The following is a 23630-nucleotide window of genomic DNA, read 5'->3' as shown; positions in this document are numbered from 1 at the left end:
ATATTTCAACCAACAGCACTAGAATGTTTACAATGCCATAATTACCCTTTTGGACTTTTAAATTTAATCCTAATTTTCTCTCTCTTCTCCCTCACATGGTCTTTCTTGCATGCGTTTCAGTACCTTGTTCCTCCTTTTCATATTTTCTTTCTCTTCTTTTTCACTTAGTTTTTTCATAGTTTTGTTTTAATCATTAGTTTACCTTTCTTTTACATTTTCGTTCTCGGTTTTTTCCCATTTCAATATTAAAATATAACAAAATCTCAACATCTATTTGTACCTAACAATACATCCTTTAGTCAAGATACCCATTTAATTTAAGATATTTGCATGATTACATGTATTTGTTATGTAGTTTTTCATTTCTTTTCTCCATATAATCTTGTATCTCATTGATTTGTACACAATAAGCAAATAATATGTTACGTTTATGAGAAGGAGACCTAACTTTTCTCGCAACACTCACTCACACCAAAGCAAATAAACAAGAGAAAACAAAGGAAATATGTATAATATCTGTAATTGTATATATTCACTGTAACTGTAAAACGAAAACAATACAACTGGGGAGCCTAATCCCCCTCAACAAGGTCCAAGACCTGTTTACAAAACGTAAGAAAATATCGCTCTCCTTTATCTGAGATAACAAAGGTATATTTATACTCTCTCTCTCCCCCTAACAGCCTAACAAACTTTTTCGCTCTTTTTATTCATCATCCATCGTTCGGTATTAGCAAACCTTATACCGTTCGGCCATGCACACCCTCCTCCTTAGCAGTTACCGTTCGATATTAGTGTATATATTGTTCGGCTCCTTCATTCCTCTTCATCTACCGTTCGGACCCCCACTCCCTTACTCTTATTCCCCTACCGTTTGGACCATCATTCCCTTACCATTCGGTATTCTTCTTCCTCCTTTCATACACTTTCCAACTCCTAACATAATGACATCAGTTTTAGTTTTACACTCTTTCTTTTCTTGCTTTTCTCAAATCTTCTTTTTAATTTGTCTTCCATATGTTTTCTACACTTGTATTTAGATGTTTTTCATCCCAAGACACACGACAATGAATGGAGTTTAAGATGGTATCAATGTTATTCAATTGAAGAGCTTTGTTGCGTTTTTAATCTGATTGTTGTTCTTTCTTTCTGCATATTTCGCGTTTTACCTTTTTTTTTTCTCTTCGTGTTTTTCGTATGGTTGAGGAAGAAGAAACTACAATGTTAACCAGTGAAAGTCACATTTATCTTCATCCAACGAATGTCCAATTATGACACTCATTTCTCTTATTTTTTATTTTACTAACAACCATTATTTGACTAAGTCAATGCTCACAACGTTGAGTGCGAAGAACAAGTCTCAATTTGTAAATGGTTCAACCAATAAATCATAAAAGGGAAGTTCTTTGAAAAATGCATGGCAACAATGTAATTATATGGTTGTGTTGAGGTTTGTCCCTTCTTTGTCACCCAACATTAGGCAAAGCATCCTTTGGATGGAAGATACAAAAGAAATTTGGATTGATTTAAAAGTAAGGCTTTTTCAGGGAGACTTGTTGTATATCTTAGATCTTTTGACAGAAGTTGGGCAATTGAAGCAAAGTGATTACAACATCAATGAATACTATACAAAGCTTTGAATCATTTGGGACGAGCTTGAGAATTTCAGGTCAGACATTGGATGTACATGCTTTTTCATATCGTACATTGAATACTTTACAATACATTTTTATGCAATGTTGTTTTTCATGAAGATATTTTTTTCTAAATGTCATGACATAGACAATGATGCTACTGAATGGGTTTGCTCTCTTATCCCTCACAAATGCAACATTAACTTAGATTATGATAATACTGTCATGCATGATGAAATCTTGATAATATTGATACTCACAATAATGATGATGTAAAAACACAATGCCACAATGTTAATAATGATAATGTGAGAAAATATACCATAATACAAGATTGCCCTTATACCTTTAAGACCATCACGTAAATAAAACTAATATCGATGAGAGAAACAAGTATCAATACAATCTTTTACATCCCTAGCTCGTTTGTCTCCTTCTCGACATATTGTTATGAATATTGATAGTGCAATTGAACCTAAAAGCTACAATTAAGTTGTCAAAGATTTTAATTGACAAAAAGTTATGAAGACTAAACTCACAACTTAATATTAGAACAAATATTGAACCCTCACTAATCTTCCATCAAACTGCAACACAATAGATTGTAAATGTGAATTATAAAGCATAAGGATCTATTGAGTGACACAAAGTGCGCCTAGCTTCTAAAGGTTATACCCACCATGAAGACATGGACTTTCATGATACGTATGCCCCTGTTGCTAAACTTTCCATAGTTTCCCTCATTTTTGCCATTGCAACCTTCAAAGATTGGAAATTGGCACACCTTGACATGAACAATGCATTCATGGAGACTTGGAAGAAACTATCTACATGGAAGCACCTCTTGATTAAATCTATCGAGAAGAGACATGTATGTCTTCTACATAAATCCTTGTATGGATTTAGGCAAGACAATAGATAATGGTACACTAAGCCCTGAATTTTTCCTTTTCAGGATTAATGTTACCACGTCATAATGAAAATATTTCTAGATGGGTAATCCTAGCAATATGAATAAAATTAAAAATTAGAATATTCTCTGAAAAAATCTAAATCATTACTATCATTTAATTTTAACTGAAAATGTGTTCAAAAATATCAAAAACTCATTATTATATCATCTACGTATGGAACTCATAATATGTTTATATATATTTGTTCTACCTGTAAACTTTTTTAGTAAAGAAGTTGAGTGGGAATGACGAGTCGGCTCCTCCTATATAAAAGAAATACAAGCTAATTATATTTACTCATTACGTATAACATTTGGTGAGTGGATTTGCATTAACCCGCATAAAGATTCTTTATTTTCTATTCTCGCGTTGAGCGTCTTGTTCGTTTTATAAGTTTTGTGTTATTTTCTCTTGTTTTCATATAAATAATAATTACAACGATACTGTGTTTGGTATATTATATAAAATGTTTGGATGATTTATGAATGAGATTGTGATTTGGATTGGGTTGAGTTGCGCTAGGCTGTGTTGAGTTGGGTTGGGTTGGGATGAGCTGGATTTGGATAGGCTGGATTGGGTCGGGCTGGGTTCAGCTTGGCTGGGCTCAGTAAGGTTGGGTAGGGTCAAGTCGGGTCGGATCGAGTTGGGTTGTGTTAAGTTGGGTTTGGTTCGGTTGAGTTGGGTTGGGTCAAGTCAGATTAGGTCAAGTCGGGTCGGGTTCGGGTCAATTCAATTTCATTGGTTGTGTTTGATTAGGTTGGATTGGGTTCAGTTGGATTGGGATGGGTTAGGTTGAGTTCGATTGGGTTGGGTTTAGTTGCCTTGAGTTGGCTTAAGTTGGGTTGGGTTGGGTCAAAGTGGGTTGGGCTGCGATGGGATGTGATGGGTTTGGTTTGGTTTAAATCGAGTCGGTTCGGTTCGGTTCGGTTCAATTCAGGTCAGGTCGGACTGAGATCGGTTGGGTTGGGTTGGGTTGCATTGGGCTGGGATGAGTTTAGTTGGATTGGGTTGGGTTGCGTTAGGTAGAGATTGGTTGGGTTTTGATGGGTTGGGTTGGGTTAAGAATAATGTTGTTAAAATGGACCACCAGGCCCGACCCACCACGGGTTGGCCACTAGTGAGCCAACCCAACCCGACTCATTTATTAGCGAGCTGAAAAAATTCAAACCTCGTCCGACCACCATGTGTTGGTGGGTTAAATAGATTGACTCACTCGCTGACTTAATTACGAGTTTTCTTTTAAATCCAAAAACTCAATTAAAATTTGCTAATAATTGAAATTTAAATAATTTCACTCTAAAATGATGTTAAACTCCAAAGACAATTCAAAATAAAAAAAATAATATAAAATTCAATTGTAATGCAAAAGCAAATCCAAAAAGTAAATAAATAAGCTTATAATTAATATAAAGTTGGGTTGGGTTCAGTTGGGTTGGGTTCGATTTGGTTGAGTTCGGTTCAGTTGGATTCTTGGGTTGGGTTGGGTTGGGTTCGATTCGGTTGGGTTGTGTTCGGTTGGGTTGGGTTGGGTTGGGTTCGATTCGGTTGGGTTGTGTTCGGTTGGGTTGGGTTCGGTTGGATTCGGTTCGGTTGGTTTGGGTTGGGTTGGGTTCGGTTGGGTTGGGTTGGGTTCCGTTGCGTTCGGTTCGGTTGGGTTGGGTTAGGTTGGGTTCGGTTCGATTTGGTTCGAGTGGGTTCACTTCGGTTAGGTTCAGTTCGGTTGGGTTGGGTTGGGTTTGGTTAGGTTCGGTTGGTTTGGGTTGGGTTGGGTTGGGTTAGGTTTGGTTTGGTTGGGTTTGGTTTGGGTTGGTTGGGTTTGGTTTGGTTGGGTTGGGTTGGGATGGGTTGGTTTGGGTTGGGTTGGGTTGGGTTGGGTTGGGTTGGGTTGGGTTGGGTTGGGTTGGGTTGGGTTGGGTTGGGTTCGGTTGGGTTCGGTTGGGTTGGGTTCGGTTGGGTTGGGTTGGGTTGGGTTGGGTTGGGTTGGGTTCGGTTCGATTCGGTTGGGTTCGATTCGGTTGGGTTCGGTTGGGTTGGGTTCGGTTGGGTTCGGTTGGGTTGTGTTCGGTTGTGTTCGGGTTGTGTTCGGTTGGGTTCGGGTTGTGTTCGGTTGGGTTCGGTTGGGTTCGGTTGGGTTCGGTTCGGTTGGGTTGGGGGGGGGGTCGGGTCGGGTCGGGTCGGGTCGGGGGGGGTCGGGTCGGGTCGGGTCGGGTCGGTTCGGGTCGGGTCGGTTCGGGTCGGTTCGGTTCGGTTCGGTTCGGTTCGGTTCGGTTCGGTTCGGTTCGGTTCGGTTCGGTTCGGTTCGGTTCGGTTCGGTTCGGTTCGGTTCGGTTCGGTTCGGTTCGGTTCGGTTCGGTTCGGTTCGGTTCGGTTCGGTTCGGTTCGGTTCGGTTCGGTTCGGTTCGGTTCGGTTCGGTTCGTCCCTTTTTGTTGAACGAAAATATGGAGAAAGCCCTCGGAGCAATACTGCTCCCGAATTCAATTTCGTCTTGTTCCTAAAGTAAACTCACTGCTGGGGTATCTTTCACATACTACACCAACCGAAACATCAATAAATTAATCTCCAAACTAAATCTAAGTAGTACAAGAAGGTGCAAGATAAGAAGATAATGAATACACTCGTCTGCAAAGCACAACTATTTCTCATGGTTCCGACAGATAAATTACACATTTTCCACTACATTTATGGTCATCACCACCCATCCCATATATCTCCAACAGTTCATACTTCGCACTGTTTTTCCAGATAACCTCTTTCTTTACTTGGATCTTCTACTCACCCATCTCTTTCTTCTCAAACCTAGCGAAAGTAGTTCGAAAAGATCGATTCTTTTTGGTTTTTTTACTTTACATGGTACTTAAATTTATCATTTTTCCTGAAAAGGATGGATCTTGAAATCGTATTTTGATTATGGATCATATCAGATACACAGTGAAAATCTATCAGAAACGAATTCTTTAACAAAGATGAATTAATTTTTAAGCAGTCATGAACGTAAATTTTAAAAAGACTAAAACAAGGCATGAGACTTCAGATTCAGTACCTGACGTGCCATTGAAAGAAAGATCAAAACCTCCAAGATTTTGCAGCTCAACATTTGAATCTAGGGTACGTAAAAAAAAGAGAAATTGGGTTGAAGGGAGTGTGGCATCAAGGGTGAAAGTGAGAAAAAAACAGCGAGGGTTGGTCACATCAAGCTCCATGCAAAGACTCTCCTTACAAATATTAATGCCATCATTCTTGACGATGACAGTTTTGCCGTGGTAAACGTAAGGTGGTGGTGGAAATGATCTAATGAGGGGGAGTTGAAAAATAGTACTTTTTGTCTTTCCATTGTTGGTGGCGCCACCTCCTTCTCCGGCTTCCGATATTCCCCGTTTCGTTTGCTTATTTTTTAGCACCTCCCTTTCTCTTCTTCTTCTTTAAACTATCGAAAATTTGTGGCCAAACTATAGTACTACTCTACAACTATATCACGCATTGGTAAAGAAAAATAACTACAAGAGGAAGAGCGAGAAATTACAAAGAAACAATCATATACATGTACCATGTACCTTAATTTTATCTAATATGTTACACACCTTTTTTCTTCTTTTTTATTTTTCTTATCTTATCACACGGTATAACCTATAATTTATTATTTTTATTCTCTTTCTATTGTAAATGCCAATACAAACTTTTTTGTGTCTGTGAATCTTTTTTCACTATAAAGAGTAATCGCATTTATAATCACTCATTTAATCATCTATTATATAATTTTTATTCTCTTGTAACTTTAGAAATTCCTATGAATTAGCTAATAAATATAGTGTTGAAAGTTGACTTGTCCTTTTAAATAGTATATTTACTATGGATGGTGGAGCTAAATTAGGTAATTCTCCATGATATTTTTAATTCCAAATAATTGAGCTTCTTATTTTTGGGCCAATATCTCGGTTCTTACAAAATAGTTCATCACAACTTTAATGAATAGACAAGTGCAAGAACATGATAAAGAATAAAACACCATAATGTTCTTAAGAATTAACGAGTGACTATCTCAATTCATTAAGACAGTTATAATAAATCAACCGGATGTTATAACTGTCTCAATGAATAATTGTGCTGTTATGGGTTGTTGAGATAATTTTAGATTGACTCAACAGAGGATGCTGGTATCCACAATCTGACTTAGCCTTGAAGGGTGCCTCCATGTTCAATCACCTCATTTACTGAGTTAATTGTTGTTAGATTTAACTATTATTTTGCTTATTTTTTATTCTATTATTTTGCTTATTTTATTCTATTTATTTTGCTTATTTTATTCTATTTATTTTGCTTATTTTATTCTATTTATTTTGCTTATTTTATTCTATTTATTTTGCTTATTTTATTCTATTTATTTGATGTGTTGAACTTGTTTTCAAACACTTTATAATCATGTAAGAATTAGAACTTGGTGCATGCTTGAATCGACGTTTCATGTGTCAGATGTGGAGTCACTTGAAACAACTAGTACTTGTGTGAAGTTGTTGAATGTGAATTTGTTAAAAAAATATGTATTGGAAATATTTATCTAAACCTCAATTAAGGTTTTTTCTTCTATAACATTATTGTTTGTTTTTAATTTCAATTACTATTTTGAATTACCAAACATAATACAGAGTCTAAAGAGAAAAATTAAAAAAGCCGTAATTTAAATGTAATTAATATGTATTATTAATCTATGACTCTACGGTTTAACTAATCAGAAATATTTAGTAGATTTAGCAGTCAACTTTAAATAATAATTATAATAAATGATTATTAACTTAAGCTAAAACATAATTATTATCAGTTAGACTCTAATTGGACCGACATTAATCTAAAACTAATTTCGAAATCTATAAATATAAATTTGACGTACTTTCTACAAATAACTTTCCAGTGATTGAAAATAACGAAGACGAGTGATGACTATAACGAAAAGTAACATGAATTTGAAAGACTTATAACCTCGACTTTATAAACCAAAATATAATAAATAAAACACTTATTTAAAATAAAATATCAATTATATCTTTCTTTAATTTTTTTAATGAAATTATGAGCAACATTAATCATAAATATTAAATTAACGTATTTATTTAAATGCTTAAATAATAACTTCTATAGTTATACATAAATATTAATAGTGTCACTTTGTCATTGATGACTTTATTTGTATTTATTTACTTCAGAAATTAAGTTGTCAAAATAAAGATATTGGAGAAGAAACATAAATTATTTTTAGAATAATTATTTTTAAAATTTTGTGTTTGGATATATGTTTTAACTTTTATTTATTTATCCATTGACTTTATTTGGATATATATTATAAGTATTATTTGTATTATTTTTACAATTTAATTTGGATTTTATATAAAAACTTATAAAATAATTTTTTAAAATATTCGCAGGTTGAAAATAGGTATCCAACGAGTATCCGTGAGTAGAAAAAATTCGCAAATTTTTTTTGTATACGAATATCCAACCGATAGTAGGTCGAGTAACGTGTACAATTTTATGCGATAGATTGTCTGACCCGTTGTCATTCCTCCTTGACTCTATAAATTGACACATAATAAATAAAACATTTATTTAAAATAAAATAACAATTATATATTTTTTAATTATTTAATGAAATTATGAGCATTTAAATGCTTAAATAAAAACTTCTATAATTATATATAAATTATAAATAATCATATTGTTTATTAGAGTATTTTGTATTTTTATTTAATATTAAAAACATGTAATTTTTTTGTATTTAAATTTATGTAGGCTATTCCGTCGATCCACCTCGTCGTTGGCTTACTTAAATTGCAAATTATGTAGAATTGACTAAAGCGAATAATAAACTCAAAACTGAATCTCTCCCACACTTTTATTTAAGGATCGGAAGAGTAACTCACTCCACGCATTATCATTCTTACCATATTACATAATATCTTAAATGTAACTATCCAAACAATAATAACAGTAATCTTGAGGTAGAAACGTTATTAGACTGTTAATCTTATTTTATAAATAATATCATCATCAAGCTCTTTAATAATTTCCACTTCATCCATCACTTTATTTTCATAAATGTAGGTAATCATGAGAGTTTTAATAAACATAAGAATAATATACTTATCATGGATAGGAATACCATTTTATATCACACAAAGTCTACTATTTTTTTAATAAAAGAAAATAAGTAAGCGAAATAGTAAAATGAAGAAGCGACACTTGTACACGAGAGGCATTAGTCGCACTGATGTATTGTGTTTATATTTTAATAATTCAAAACAATACAATCTTTAATTAATAAAATAAGAATAAAATTGGTGTCATGATTACCTTTTACTTACACAATTCACAAAATAAAAAGTGTTTACGCATAAAGTTTACACAAATAAAAATTTAATTTTCCAAGGTATGATGGGTTGAAAATCATGTAATTTTACAAATTTGTTTTTTTTTTCACTCCAAAACCTATTATTCTTTTTACAATTAACGTCATAATAAAATCAATCCAAACAAAGAAACAATAACTACCAACCGATCACATCATGAATTGCATGAGCTTGAACCAAGTAAAGCCACCAGCACCACTACTTTCCCTCAACTTCTCCGCTTCTTTGGCACAGGACGCAAACGGCGTCGTTACACCTTCCAAGGTCGTCCAAGGCTTTCGCGGACACATAAAGAAGTTCCGAGATCCAAGTTCCATCAGATTTTCCTCCCTATCCAAACCTGAAAAAACGCATAATCATCAAATCAAAGATGAAATAGTTTATACATACTTTCAAAGCTGATCTAGCATTAAAAAATCATTTCAAAAATTAGCGTAAACGAAACATCGAATTATTTTGAAAATTGCAAGCAATTTTTTCTGTTCGAGATTGTTGATACCTACTTTCTAGACTAAACTGTGAATAATGGAGGTCGAAATCGAAGGCTGTGTTGGCCGGCAAGATAGGGCGGCGACTTTCCTTCACGTACTGTCGCAGCGCCGTCTCTATGAGGTCGCCGACGGTGGATTCCGGTGTCATCAGCACCTGCACGGGCGAGAGGCTTCTCGGCACGGCTACCTTCATCAGCATCTTCGGCGGCTGTCTCGGAGGAAACTCTGGCGCCGATCCGGCGATGCTCGTGAGGGACTGGAGGTCGGAAACCGTACTCCGACGGCGGAGCTGAATGACGGACACGGCGGCCTGGCCATGGAAGGAGGTTGTCCTTCTCCGCCGGTGACTCTCGGACTGGCCGTTGCGGCTGCTCTTGGGGGCTGGCATGGACCTAACCTCACCGGATAGCAGCCCAGGAAAAAAAATAAACAGAGAAATGAAGGGCAGAGTGGGAATTTTAGATGCTCGTTATGGTTGCCACCACGTTTGGCTGCGCTGTATAACGTTGTGTATGTTGGGTTTTTGGTTAACCTCAATCGGCGGTGGACGCCGACCGGGAGCTATCATAACGAGAGAGGTGTAACAATGAGCCAAACAAGGGAGAATGAAAGAAGAGATTTGAAGAGTGGGATTGGATTCCTTTGATGCCAATTTATACTTTAACCAAACGGAATAAAAGGGCTTTTTAAGATCAAGACTTCACTGGCTGTAACCTGTTCTGGAGGTTTTCTACTGTTTCCACCGTGGTTTGTGGGGTTCAAGTTGAGATGTGAGAATGGGATAGCCAATGTTTCAGCGACACGTGGCGGGGATAATGTGTGGAAGGTATATTTTACTGTTCATAATAAAGAAATGAAATTTGAGTATTCCTTTTACAAGTAAAAGTATAATGATTATATAAAAAAAATCTTTATATTTTTAAAAGTAAAAGAAAAAAATATATAAGAAAATATAAGTAAATGTAAACAATTTATATATATCAATTTTTTATTAACTTTTTTTTTAGAAAATATGTCTTACCGCTCCCACCAAAAGAACGTGCCAATATGAGGAAACTTCGTTCCTCCTGAACGATGGATACGGACAAGGGTAGGGTCCAGAAACCATTTTAAATCATAATAAAAAAAAGTGTGTAATTTAAAGTGTAGTAGTATAGTTTGGTACGTCGAAATTTAAGGCGTAAATTATTTTTTATTATCTAGATGGTGTTTGTATGCATACAAGTAATAATTAACTTATCAGGAGAAGGGTATTTGTATACAAGATCTACAGTGTAGATTACTACACCACAGTACCTTGCGAAATCCTATTATAAAAGTTTCCTTGAGAAACTTAGTCTTGATCATTTTCATTAAGCAACAAACAATGCAATAAAAAAATTGAAATAGCATCACCTAAAATTTTTAACTCTTTATAAATAAATAAAATGATTTTTAGTATAAAGGAATTAAACTGTGATATCTTGAGTTTAAATCCTTTAATGAATAACTTCAAGAATAAGGTTTTTTACATTGTAAAATTATTGAGTGGATGATTTTCAAAATTTTATGTTTACGGGAAATTAGCTTGTTTAAATATGAAAAGGTATGAAGAACATAGTGCTAGACTTTGTGAGAAACCACCCTTTCTCTCAAGGCTCTGCAACGATTGTGGTAGTCATTGATATCTCTTATTCCCAAAACTTATTGACAAAAGGTAAGAGCTAACGGTTCACCTTGAATTGAAAACTGTTTCACCAATTACACATCGAAAAGCTTTTATAACTCAAGAACTAGAAACCGACAATAGAATCTTACTTTTAGCTCAGAAGCAAATCCAAGCAGCTTTGATCTTTTACTGTTATCGTGCTTACTTTTGATCTTTCGTTTTTAAAACTTTTTGTCACTACTTGTGGCCATATGTATGATTCTTTCAATAGCATTAAATCTTTGCCTTTCAATAAAGTAATTATATAGTATTTGCATGTAAGGGTTAATATTAATAATATGTTATGCTTTTTTTAGCCAATTTACTTTACATTCAAGTTTACTACTTTGGATAAACGTTGTGAATTTAAAATTGACAACTTTGCGTATACATTTAATTTAGTAAGCATCCTCTATCAAGGATAGTATAAATTTTACACAAAACATGAGCCAAATGAGGTTAAAAATAACTGTATTAATTTAAATTCGTCTTCATCGTCTTAATTATTTTAATTATTATTCTTTATCTTGTTAGTTGTCATTGCTAAACTAACTACACAAACTGAAAAAACTAAAACTAAAAAAGTGTCAGTCTAAAAATCACAAAAGCTTTAGCAAAGACTAAAGTAAAAGCCATTAATACTTACTTAGAAAACAAAAAAAATAAAGTCAAACGAAAAATTGTTATATTTAAAAGTACAAAAAAGTAATTTGAAAATTATACTTAACGGACAAACTTCCATTGTACATAAGGATTTATGAGAAATAAAAGTTTTACGATGAAAACATTAACCACTTTAAATATGGAAGAAATGAAAATATCTATCACGTATAGAATAAAGGAAAAACATTTAAGTCCTCTAACAATAAAACTGATATTCCTTTGCAAGAATACTACTGGTTATATATCCTTTCCGGAGAGTGATTGCATGGAAAACAACAGCCAGAATATTGAATAAGAGAATACGTTAACATCGAGGTAGAGTTTACAGACATACTCTAGGGGCTGAAATATCTGACACTTTCAAGTCTTCATTATAATGACAAGAGATCACTTAAATCCCTCATACCCAAATTAATTTACAAGGTATGATGCTTCATGCAACAATCAACTTCAGATGCTTCATGCAACAATCAACTTCAGATGCTTCATGCAACAATCAACTTCAGATGCTTTACCATGAAGATGTGACGATTTACTGATGAGCTTATTATTCTAACAGGTCTTGCTCATTTTCCAAATCCCATAGAACAATTCTTCCATCCAATCCTGTATGTTCAATGTGTAAGCATTAGAAAAAGCAGCCTTCTCGAGACTAACATTATCAGCACAAAAAAATAACAAAAATTTTAGATGATCATCATTCTCCGCTAACCTGATGTGCTGAAACGCCTAATCATTTTTCCACGATCCCCAAGAGGTATAATACAACTATAGAGGCCAAATATCAACCCAGTCGTTAGCATTTTATATGAACTAAGTTGCCTGAATCCCACTGTCATGGTGTTGCAGGCAGTAGAGGCATGAAAATTGAACAGAACAATGGAAACCGCTACAATATTGTAGAATTGAGAAAGCTAGCATTTTACAAAGAAAATATGTAACATAACCAATCGCATTTCGAGAAAGTACAGTTTATGAAGAACATACATACTTTATACAGTTCTCATGAACAGTTCCACGAGTTCTTGAAGTTTCAACTGCATCGTTGTTCACTCCATGCTTTGATTGACCATAAAACTTCCCAAATGCTTCAGAGAACTGATTAAAAGACATAATTTGAGAAATGAAGGAAAGAGTAAACCTCCAGTTATTAACATATACAGAAATACTACAAAGAATAAACGAAATATCTACAAGCCTACAACTTATGACCTTGTGCTAACCTATCTTTAAGCTTGATTCATCTGTCAAAGTTCACATTACAATGAGGTATAGATAACGAGGAAAATACTTAATTACATTTTTTGTCTCTCGATAAACAAATTTGCAAATTATGACCGACGCTATTTTTTTGTTCCGGTATAGCATTAAAAAGTTAGAATTGATGCATTAATACTAGTAGATGACACAGAAAACCAGATAAGGTGGTTGGATCAGTTCGTTTTATGTCGCAGATTTTAAAAGACTAACCTTTCACAGCTCTTGTGTTACAATTTACCATAACAACATTCTAATATACTCCTTTTAGCAGTTGGTTCCATTCTAAATCCTCTGCTAAATTGTACTTTCCCATTTTCTCGAAATTAAAATTTTATTTTCATAAAACTATGTCAAGTAGAGATTCTTATGCATATTCCTTGGTAGGTTAAAACAGCAACTTTCTTTTATTAATTTGTGGGGTTCAGCTAAATGCTGGCACGATGACAGTATCTTCATCAGACATCAAAATGGAAGTTATGATTCCCTCAAGCTGACAGCATAATTTTTTGCTCACATTTTTGTTTGATCTTTCCAAGTTGACAAAATCTAATTGCGTTAGGAACGTAGGAGGACAAGGAATTCTCTCTATTAGCCATGCCCCAACTCCATCAGTATTTTCAAGTTAGCCACCACTATTAATGAAATTGATTTCCAGCAGGAGATTCACGTTTCTCATAGCTAAATACTGAATAATCTTTCGCAAGAATCTCAGTTACCTGTGAGCCATATCTTGATGCAGAAGATACTGCTTTCCGTTCTCCCAGATACCTGACAAAACTCCTATAGATAAAACAAAAAACACATTCAAATATTAGTAAAAATAAATGAGGAGACAAAACAAACACTTTTCCTACACCTAGAAAGATAATTAAAAGCGTCATTATGTAGAGATTAAAAAACACAATAATTCTAGCTCGATTAGAAAGTGGAAATACTGCAGCATACAAATTGGACAAAGTCACGATAGGATAATTCAAAAACACAAATATCTGAATTTACACGTACCAAGTTCCTCTTTCATCCGCCGCAAAAACCATTGGGTTGCAATCAAATCCTACACCTATCACTTTTCTTTCAGAAACAAATAGTACCTGAAAGCATGTCATATAATGTTCCCCCAGTTCCAAAAATATCAGTCAATAAGCAAAAAGAAAACAATGGAAAACTAAAAATAGATAGACAGGGTGGATGCTGACCCACATCACGGAGGGGCAAATCACGGAACACAACATTTTGGGCCAAAGGAGAAGGACCAACATCATCAACAAAATATATCATAGAATTATGACCTGTATAAAATTAACAATTATAGTTGGTGTGTTAGAACATTGTAAATATAATAATGGTGGATATTAAGATTAATTAAATTGATTCTATATGTGTTATTAGCTTAATATAGTGTAACTAAATATTTTGTAACTATGTGCTCAATATTTTGTAAATATGTTTTTGCCCTATAGATTCAATAGCTCTGTCGTAGTCTTGACACACGAAATTTAACCTATGCTCTCTTGTTTCTCTCTGTCTCAACATGCTCAAAAGTAAAAGACACAACGTGACTTGATAAAATAAAATAATTTCAGAATATTCCGTGATTTTACATAGAAGCCCAATATTTTATTTTAATATAATGTGTCGACAAAAACATTTGTGCCATGAATACCTGATAGTACCAAAAAATTTATCTATAAAATTCTTCTTTAATTAAAACATAAAGATGATAACTAAACCTCAGCAAAAGCATCTAACTTGCAGTCACAATCTTAAGCTAGCAGAGGGTAACCATTCAGAGGAAAGAATTTCCTCACCTACATATGCTAGAGTATTGCCACTTGGTGACCACTTGACTCCAAATGTCCAAGATGACGAGAGATCAAGCTGAACAATGAGCTGTTGGACAACAAAAACAGTATCAGCAGAAGATACACTTAGCCAACATGTCTTTTCATTTCATATCTGTTAGGTTACTTTATGACGATAACCTAATCTATACTCTCTTCTCACCTCAACACTCGATTAACACAAGATAAATGTATGTATAAGTATTTTATTAATTCTGTAAAGTATGAAAATTACAAGTGTAATCTCCCCCAAGGAAGCCTATCTTCCTCCACTGGCAAATATGCCTAGTCTTTACCCAAAAGAAAAATACCCCCTTAATAGAGTTACAGAAAGACTATTTATAGTATCTCATTCTCGCACCTCTTCCTAAGTGGTAAAACAATCAGCCTCTACTGTTCGGCTTCTCCTCTCACACCGTTCGGCCTAGCTTCCCCTGTCCCTCTAGCTTCCCATGTCCCTTTGTTCGGCCTCACTTCCCCGTCCTTACTGTTCGGCCTCACTTGCCTTAATGTTCGGTTTCTCCTCTCATGAACCGTTCGGCTTCACTTCGCCCTTCCTTACCGTTCGGTATTAGGTTACTTCCCTCTTTTATTCCTAACAATATCTCTATTTTCTTCTGTTTTATAAGAGATAGAAGAAAAAATGTTGACAAGAAAGCTAATTGGATATTCAGTTCATTATTATAATCTTATACAAATCAATTCTTTCAGCTGCATTCAGTCACTGATCAGTATGCTAAAATATATAAATCCAGGCATCAAACCTTCACAGAGTCTTCTTTTTAAATATCATTTCAACTTTACAATCACCAACAGGTAAATAATACGTTCATAGGATATTTAACAGGCTTCACAAGAAATGTATTTACTGCAACATGTATGCAAATTTATTTTCCATTAAGTAGATCATAAATATAAAAAAATCTTAGGTGGAATAAGAGTTAAAATTGAACCTCTCCAAATTTTGAATCTGATGAAGTACCCTTTTTTGAATCCCTGTACCAATTCAACATTTAAACTTGAATGATATAAAAACATAAACAGAAAAAGTCGGCTCCATTCAAAGATCCTTTTATCATACTTTGCATCAACGCCTTTAATAAAGGTGGAGAATACTCGGCATTTCCCATCTGTAGATGTTGTCGCAAGAAAAATCTGCAGTTCAAAGAAAAACAAAGATGTTGTGCATAGGATTTATTTTACATCACATAGAAAATATATTTCAGAACACAATTATCAATGTCATGAAAAACACAACTATCTGAAATTTGAGCCTGAAACTAATAATTTAACAGGCCAATACGTTTTTTTGGTAAAACAATAGAGGAAAAAGGAATTTAGAATACAGGAGATAAATAAATGGCATATACATAAAATATAGGATAACATATAAATTATAATAGCAATCAACAAATATAGCCATACGAAAAAAAAGAAGCCAAATTATAGAATTCTTCAGCTAGCCAAGCAAATGCAACTTAGAGCTGGCTTGGTATACAAAAAAGGCTTTCAGTAGCTACTACAAAATAAAAACAAAAACTTGGAATATCAATTTATCTATGAGAAAGACAGGCTAACATTATCTGGATGCCAAGAAACACTTGTCACTGAAGAATCGTGTCTTTTCCTGATAAGTTTGCTGACCCACCTGCAAAGCAGATACAAATATAAAATGAATAAACAATGAAAAGAAAAGAAAGATCCATGAACTATTATGAAATTCGATGTTCCAATTATGTCAACTGTGTGTCCACAGGAATGGCCGGGTTTAGGAATTTTTTTAACCCAACTTCCTCATGAAAGCAATGAATTGGATTGAGTCATATAACATGCTAATTGCTAAAATAATATCAAGATAAAAAAATGGAAAATACATTACAAAAACAACTCTAACTAACGTCATCTTAAATCCCAAATTAACTAGAAAGTAGCATACTCCACCAATTTGAATTATTAAATATTATCAAAGGCAAGATTTATGAACAAGTTAAGGACACGACCAAGACATTTTATGAAGCAGAGACATAGCTCTTCAATTCAATGTGTGTCCCCATGTCTCATGCTGACACAGATACTGTTAGGAATCTGGGTAAGAATCCTAACTATCTCACTCAGTCACACACTTCAGTAATCTCAAAGCAAGAATTGGGTAAATAATTGTATGGTATTCACATCAAAAGAATCAAGAATACAATGGGATACCAGGAGCTTAACCTCCTTCACCAGGTTTTGAACCGGTCTACACACTCAAGAATCATAACCCTCTCCTCAAAACAATAAAAGAGGTCCTTTTATAAAGACCATTTCCCCGCCCCACTTAAATGTTTAGCCGTTAAGTACTCTTCCTCACCTTTCTCCTTTCATAAACTCTCCATGTTCTAACAGATACAACATATATACAAGATGTGTCAGACACTGTTGAAGTGTCAAATTTAAAAAACGTTTTTTCTTTTTTGGGGTCTCACTGCATTAACGATGACACACTCGGTAAATTCTCTTTAGAAGTTGAAAAATTGTAAACTTATTGGGTAAGTTTCCATTTCCCCTTTAACCATACAAGCCATCTAATTCACATTTAAGAAATTTCTCTTTACTGCTAGTTTTGAGCTTCCGCTTCTCTTATACAAATAAATAAACTATTAGTCATGGTGGTGTTACTAGGGGAAGTCAAACTGCAGGTAAACGCATCTAACGAGGTTAAAACACTGAAAATAACCATGTTAAATACATTTATTTTTTATTGTAGCCAAGATGCTAAAGAAGCAGGGTAATAAAGTGCAACGAAAGAAAGAGAAACCAGTTGTTGTCCTGCTCATAGTAGCATATACAAATAGTTTTGGCTCCACTCCCCACTGCAAATTTGTTTTCTGCCAAAACAAAAATTGGAAATGAATCGTAACCATAACATATAACTTTTTTAACAACAAATTACAAAATAGTTAACAAAAAAGGTTTAGACAATTATTATAGGAAAACCCCAAAAGAAAAGGATATTGGAAAGAAGGTGAAAACACTTGAGTAAGAAAGGACGGAAGTGGCACCTTGGAGGATCAAACCTCCAATATTAACATTGCACCCAAGACTTGGGAGGGTAAAAATTTGATCAAGTATAAAATTGTACCAGACATGCACGACAAGGCCATAACTAAAGTTGGCTTATGATAGCCTCTTAGTCATTACTTCTTCCAACACAGACACTAACTGCAATCTAATCGTGCAAGGGGTTGTGAAGGAAGAAAAGCTTTTACTCGTAAACATGTATTTTAAATTATGGGATGACTTGGAAACAAAAAATTGCTTATCTAACTCTAAAAGGCAGACAACTAACAGCTTTCGGAGTAATTATTTTCTAACTCTAGAAGGCAGACAACTCATAACTTTTGGAGTAATTATTTTCCGTGTATGAAGTTTCATGGATATAGACGTATATCTACTTAAGAAGACAAGCATATAGAAAATGAACCACGGCAACATGCTAAATACCTTTTGGACTCCATTGAACACAAAGAGCAGCACGGTTTAATCTAAGGATAACAAGAGTTGGCACCCATTCTGATTGTTCAAGGTTCCAGACATATCTACAAAGAACACGTGGTTTGCATCTAAACTTGTTATTATGTATTGTGTATATATAAAAAATGCAATGTTAAAAAGTCACCAAGACCTAGGATGACAAGTTTAATGTTCTAAATCACACAGGCACTCACGAATTCCGATCATGGGATGAGGTAACTATTTTATTTGATCTTGCACTCCAGTCTATTCCAGAAATTACCTGATCATGCTGAGAAAAAAAGCCAAGAAATGAAACTATTCACTAAATCTCCAACCAAATTAGTTAATCCACCATAAACAGAGTTGGATTAGAAAAAAAAAATCATTATATTATTGGCATCAGAGTTGACTTCATGGAAATAAAATCAAATGCTACTGGAGACTCGTATAGTAGTTCAAAGAACAATATGATATGCACCATAAATGTAGTACAACTTATAGTTTGAAAATTGCCTTCATTCTTACTGCCATTCCAATCACTTCTGACAGTCGAATTTAACTTTTTAATCACTAAGCATTAAAAAGATCAGTCTTACATATTTATTACTGTGATCAAAGCCACAAACAAAAGTACATAATTAATAACATTATTTTAAAAGAAACAAAAGGAGGAATATTAGCATACTACCTTTTGAAGAACATACACCTTTTCCCATTTGTCTTCAACCAACCTATAGATGTGCACTTCATTATTGTTTGGACATAAAGCGACCACTACAGAAGGAGATAAACATATTATAATATTTGAAGAATCAACAAAGGCAGTAATAATATGCCTTAAATACAATAAAAAATAGATTTGTTATCGTAAGACCCATAAACTGTACTCTTAATCTTAGAATATACTGATACATGAAATGTTAAAATGTTTGCATATCATATTCATGGAAAAGTCCTGTCGGGAATTACATTTGCATGAGAAAGGAAAATGTTGAAGCGTCTTAAATTATATCCACCGTTTGACGAGCTTTATAACAATTAATTATTATGTATTGAGACAAAATTACCAATTTGGTCCAAAACAGCAACTTGGAATAAATTTCCTAATATTAATGCATTAGCAACAAGGAACTAAATGTCAGAAAATATTCCCACTATAATCTTGCTAGTTGAGATCAAACTTCCAAGTCCAAAAATATTTCGATTACACATGTCATGAGCATAGCTGTCAATCTTGGACTGTAACACGGAATGGTCAACCACAAAAGGTGCTATAGAAGGATAGTAGATTATGAGATGGCGACTATACCCCTTGTAAAAAAAAATATAGTAATATATATATATATATATATATATATATATATATATATATATATATTCAAAAGCAAAGTGATATTCTTATTTAATACGTCACAGTCAAAAAGAATAGAACAGTGGGGAGTTGAATGACAACATGTGATTCGGTCACCAGAGAATAGAATGTGCGGATGGGCATAGGAAATGCATGGTTGAGATAACACAAGACTCAGTGACCAGAAATACTGGTAAATGCTGGGAATGACCATAGGTACTGCGAGCAACGAATGGACTTGAGCTCATGAGGGTAGATGAGACAAGCACAGGCTAGTAAAAAAGAAATGACTGTATAGGAACGAAAAGGAGGGTTTTCCATATTCTAAAGCAAACAGGAAAATGATAGATATTGGAGACTTCGCACCGACTAGTGGTATGGCTAAAATCAAATATGAGTGACATCCAAGTTTAAACTTACAAGTTAATTTTGTAAAATTGTGTTAGACACGAACCCTTTTCAAGATGGTCTCAGAACATAATTTAGCAATTGTTGCTAGGTTTACCCTCCATGGGCCAAAATAGGGATTTACCCTCCATGTGCAAATAGCAGAGTAGCAGTAATTGTAGCTGCACATTGCAATGCACCACACATGATGTTAAGAGCTCCAAAACCCCTGTTTTATGAGCACTTTAGGTCACAGCAATTTGACATTTCAAACATCCAAACAAAGTGAACAAAACTTTTTGCTCAACCTCCTAATTTTTCCCCTCCCCGTGTCAAAAAATTTCACATTGCACACTACAACTTCTAGTAGCTCTCACTCAAGTTCTTCAAACATCCTATGCTCTGCTTTGGGTCCACGACTTAGTAACTCTCGCTCAAGTTTTCTATACACCCACGACCGAGGTTCACAATAATATAACCAAGTATATTTTCCTTCGTAAACAATACCATTCTCCCACCATCACAAAGCAGTTGTTTGCGCAAAACTCAAACAAATTCAAATCACAAACGAAATTACTCAAACTGATCATCAAAACAATAAAACAAGTTACACAATTTCCCCAGGAAATTAAACACACTAAAATGAACAATTGTCCAAGCTTCAGGAACAAAACGCTTCCTAATTCAAGCAAAGAAAACATCAACACTCCACACGTGGTGATTATCAGCTTCGCTATCGAACAATCTTCGTGCAGAAGGTTTCTAATTTCCACAAACCACAGCCTCCGTTCGATTTCAAATAATAATAAAAAAAAAACTCAAAATAAAACATAAAATCAGATCCAATCAAAATCGCATCTGCAAAATCAGAAAACTCCAGATTCCATAGACGAACAGAAAATATCAAATTCAAACCATCGCCGAATCGGATTCCCTAAAATTGGTAAAAGAAAAAGCGAAAGGCGTGCTCTGTTCTCTCTCGAAACAGTGAATTTGTCGGAATCCAAACTGAAAAAATAAAGAAATTCAAACATATATATATATAAAGAGAGAAAGACAGAGAGTAATTACTAGATTGATCGGCGCTCCAGGCGTGGCAAGTGATACATTGCGCGAATTGGTGAACCGCCATGACCGCCATTATTTCTCTTTCTTTTGTGCAGTGAGTGAAACAGAATAGAACGAGATCTGGCGGTGAATTGGAGTGAAGTGAACGGGGTTAGTTAGGGGTTGTTTGAGTATGAATTACTCATTAATATTTTGTTCAAAAATTAGTTTACTTCAAACTTAAAAAATGGTTAATTATAACTTTTTAAAGATATAAAGCTTATGCATTATTGGTTATTTGTTTATTTCAATTGTTTTTTTTATCAAACGTGATTTTTGCATTCTTTATTTTTAGTAACAATTTTCAATATTTTGTTGACACTATTTTCTTAGTATTTTTTTAGTAACACTTTAGTAACTTTTAGTGATTAATTTTTTTTGTTGCGTATTTTAGAGTAGAAATATCGGATATTTTATTTAAGAAATTAAAATACCATCTTCAACTGTAAGATAATTAATTTGTAAGTCTTATTTCTATATATTATTCATCTTATTTCTTTTTATTTAAGAAAAAAATAACCTCACTTTGAATCTTAACATCTCACTCTCTCAAATATAATTGAAAATTATTTCTTTTAATTTGAATGGAAAATTATTAGACTGTAATAATTTCTACAATATTGTTGGTGTTACCTGATTATTAGACTGTAATTCTTATGTTTATATATAGAATTTCATAATTTATAAACAAATTCAACTACATTAAATTTAAATTGTTTTATTTTTAAATATTTTATTTGAATACGGTAATTATTAATTTAACTTTACTAAATTTAAATGTGTTCATTTAGACAAATTATTAATGTAAAAATTTATCTGACATTTAACTAGAGTGACTTATTTTTTGTCGGTTGACGGATCGCCGTTAGACCCAACCAACTTTACCACTCTTAAAAAATACTAAAAAATATTAATAGTGGTGTTATTAATAAAAAAAATACTATATACAACGATAAGAATACCAGGATATTAATGACAAATCAATTAAAAAAATGCAGTTCATATTTACTAAAAAAATAATCTCCCTAATAATCATTGGGAAAAAATGAACTAGTATTAATAAAAATGACAATGATTTGCAATAATAATAATATTAACAAAAAATAATTCTTATTAACATCAATAAAAAATGTAAAAAATATCTTTGACATCAGTATAAAACTTCTTCTAATATTAGTCATACAAATTTTAACTAATGTTGATCGAGAAGTAATTTCAACCTATGTTGTCAAAAAATATCTATATTCAATATTTGTTGTGAGAAACTCCAACTAATAAAAAAAAAACTCACTTTAAAAATAATGTTTTGAGTCAATCAAAGAACATTATTAAGGTTAATATTGATCAAGACAATCTTACCTTAAGAAAATGAGAAATGAGGAATAATTCTCACTAATATGATAAATAAGATAACTTTAATGAATGGTGTGTCAGTCAAAATAATAATCGCATACAACTTTAGTATGAAATAAACTTTCTTCAATATTTATAAAAAAAATTTTAAGATTCTGACACTCAAACCTCAATCAAGCCAATAATACGTTTATATTAGGTAAGCTAACAATGTTTTAACTAAAATTTAATTCAATAAATAATATACAGACCAATTACATAAATTTAAGGATGTGAATCATTTCAAATTATTTATTCTTAGAAAATATTTGAATTTATTTAATTTTAAGTTATCTAGTTAATCTCTTAGAATAAAAAAATTGAAGTTTTAATTTATTATTTTACAACATATTTTATCATAAAATGTCCTTAGGAGGATAAATATATTATAATGTCCAAGGAACAACAACAAGATCAAAAGAAAAAAAAAGAAAGGAATTATGAGAAAAATTGCAGAAGCCACTCCTTATCAGAGCCAGGTTTCGATCCTGGGACCTGTGGGTTATGGGCCCACCACGCTTCCGCTGCGCCACTCTGATTGTTGAAATACAATTCGCAATAATTATTCAAATTCATGAAAACCGGCCAAAACTGAGAACCAAATAATTTTGAGGTCTATTTTTCTTATAAGCGCACGTCCTAAATTTAATTTATTTTTAGGAATCCTTAAACTTTATTTTCTTTAAATAAACATATTGTACTTCAATAGTTTTATCTCATCTTAGGGATAACCCACCTTAATTTCAAATTCAACGTAATTATTTAAAATATTTTGCTTTCTTTATATTTTAATCATTATAAAAGAAGAAGAAAATATTAATCAAATGTTCACATTTAATGTATATTAATTAACTTTAATATGTTAGAAAAGCCCAAGCTCTAAAAAAAATATAATTTTAAAAATTAATTAGAATTAAAGACCATAAAAAGAAAATCAAAATAATTTTATAAGCAATACTTAATTATTTTATTA

General features: G+C 33.3%; 2 protein-coding genes and 1 non-coding gene across 3 annotated transcripts; all 3 read right to left on the bottom strand.

The window, feature by feature from the left end:
- Positions 1-8973: 8973 nt before the first annotated feature.
- Positions 8974-10172, bottom strand: LOC124836814 (uncharacterized protein At4g22758-like). Its single transcript, XM_047312033.2, has 2 exons — positions 9487-10172; positions 8974-9323 (listed from the first exon to the last, which is right to left on the bottom strand). Exons 1-2 carry the CDS (start codon positions 9860-9862, stop codon positions 9133-9135), a joined length of 567 nt encoding a protein of 188 aa, XP_047167989.1. The 5' UTR covers positions 9863-10172; the 3' UTR covers positions 8974-9132.
- Positions 10173-11964: 1792 nt separating this feature from the next.
- LOC124836812 (actin-related protein 2/3 complex subunit 1A-like) lies at positions 11965-21392 on the bottom strand. Its single transcript, XM_088092912.1, has 15 exons — positions 21230-21392; positions 19109-19194; positions 18633-18709; positions 18409-18503; positions 17723-17792; positions 16504-16573; positions 16007-16080; positions 15879-15921; positions 14893-14974; positions 14285-14373; positions 14090-14175; positions 13801-13864; positions 12816-12922; positions 12537-12592; positions 11965-12430 (listed from the first exon to the last, which is right to left on the bottom strand). The coding sequence occupies exons 1-15, from the start codon at positions 21297-21299 to the stop codon at positions 12372-12374; spliced, it is 1128 nt and encodes a 375-aa protein (XP_087949038.1). The 5' UTR covers positions 21300-21392; the 3' UTR covers positions 11965-12371.
- A 1732-nt stretch (positions 21393-23124) lies between these two features.
- Positions 23125-23196, bottom strand: TRNAM-CAU (transfer RNA methionine (anticodon CAU)). The gene has a single exon. It is a non-coding gene; the product is annotated as a tRNA-Met (tRNA).
- Positions 23197-23630: the final 434 nt, after the last annotated feature.

This window comes from Vigna umbellata, chromosome 6 (genome assembly GCF_029865625.1).
Source record: "Vigna umbellata cultivar VRB3 chromosome 6, Vumbellata_1.0, whole genome shotgun sequence".
Taxonomy (NCBI): Eukaryota; Viridiplantae; Streptophyta; class Magnoliopsida; order Fabales; family Fabaceae; genus Vigna; species Vigna umbellata.
Note: the sequence above shows the minus strand (reverse complement) of the source record. Positions and strands in the feature narration are given on the sequence as shown.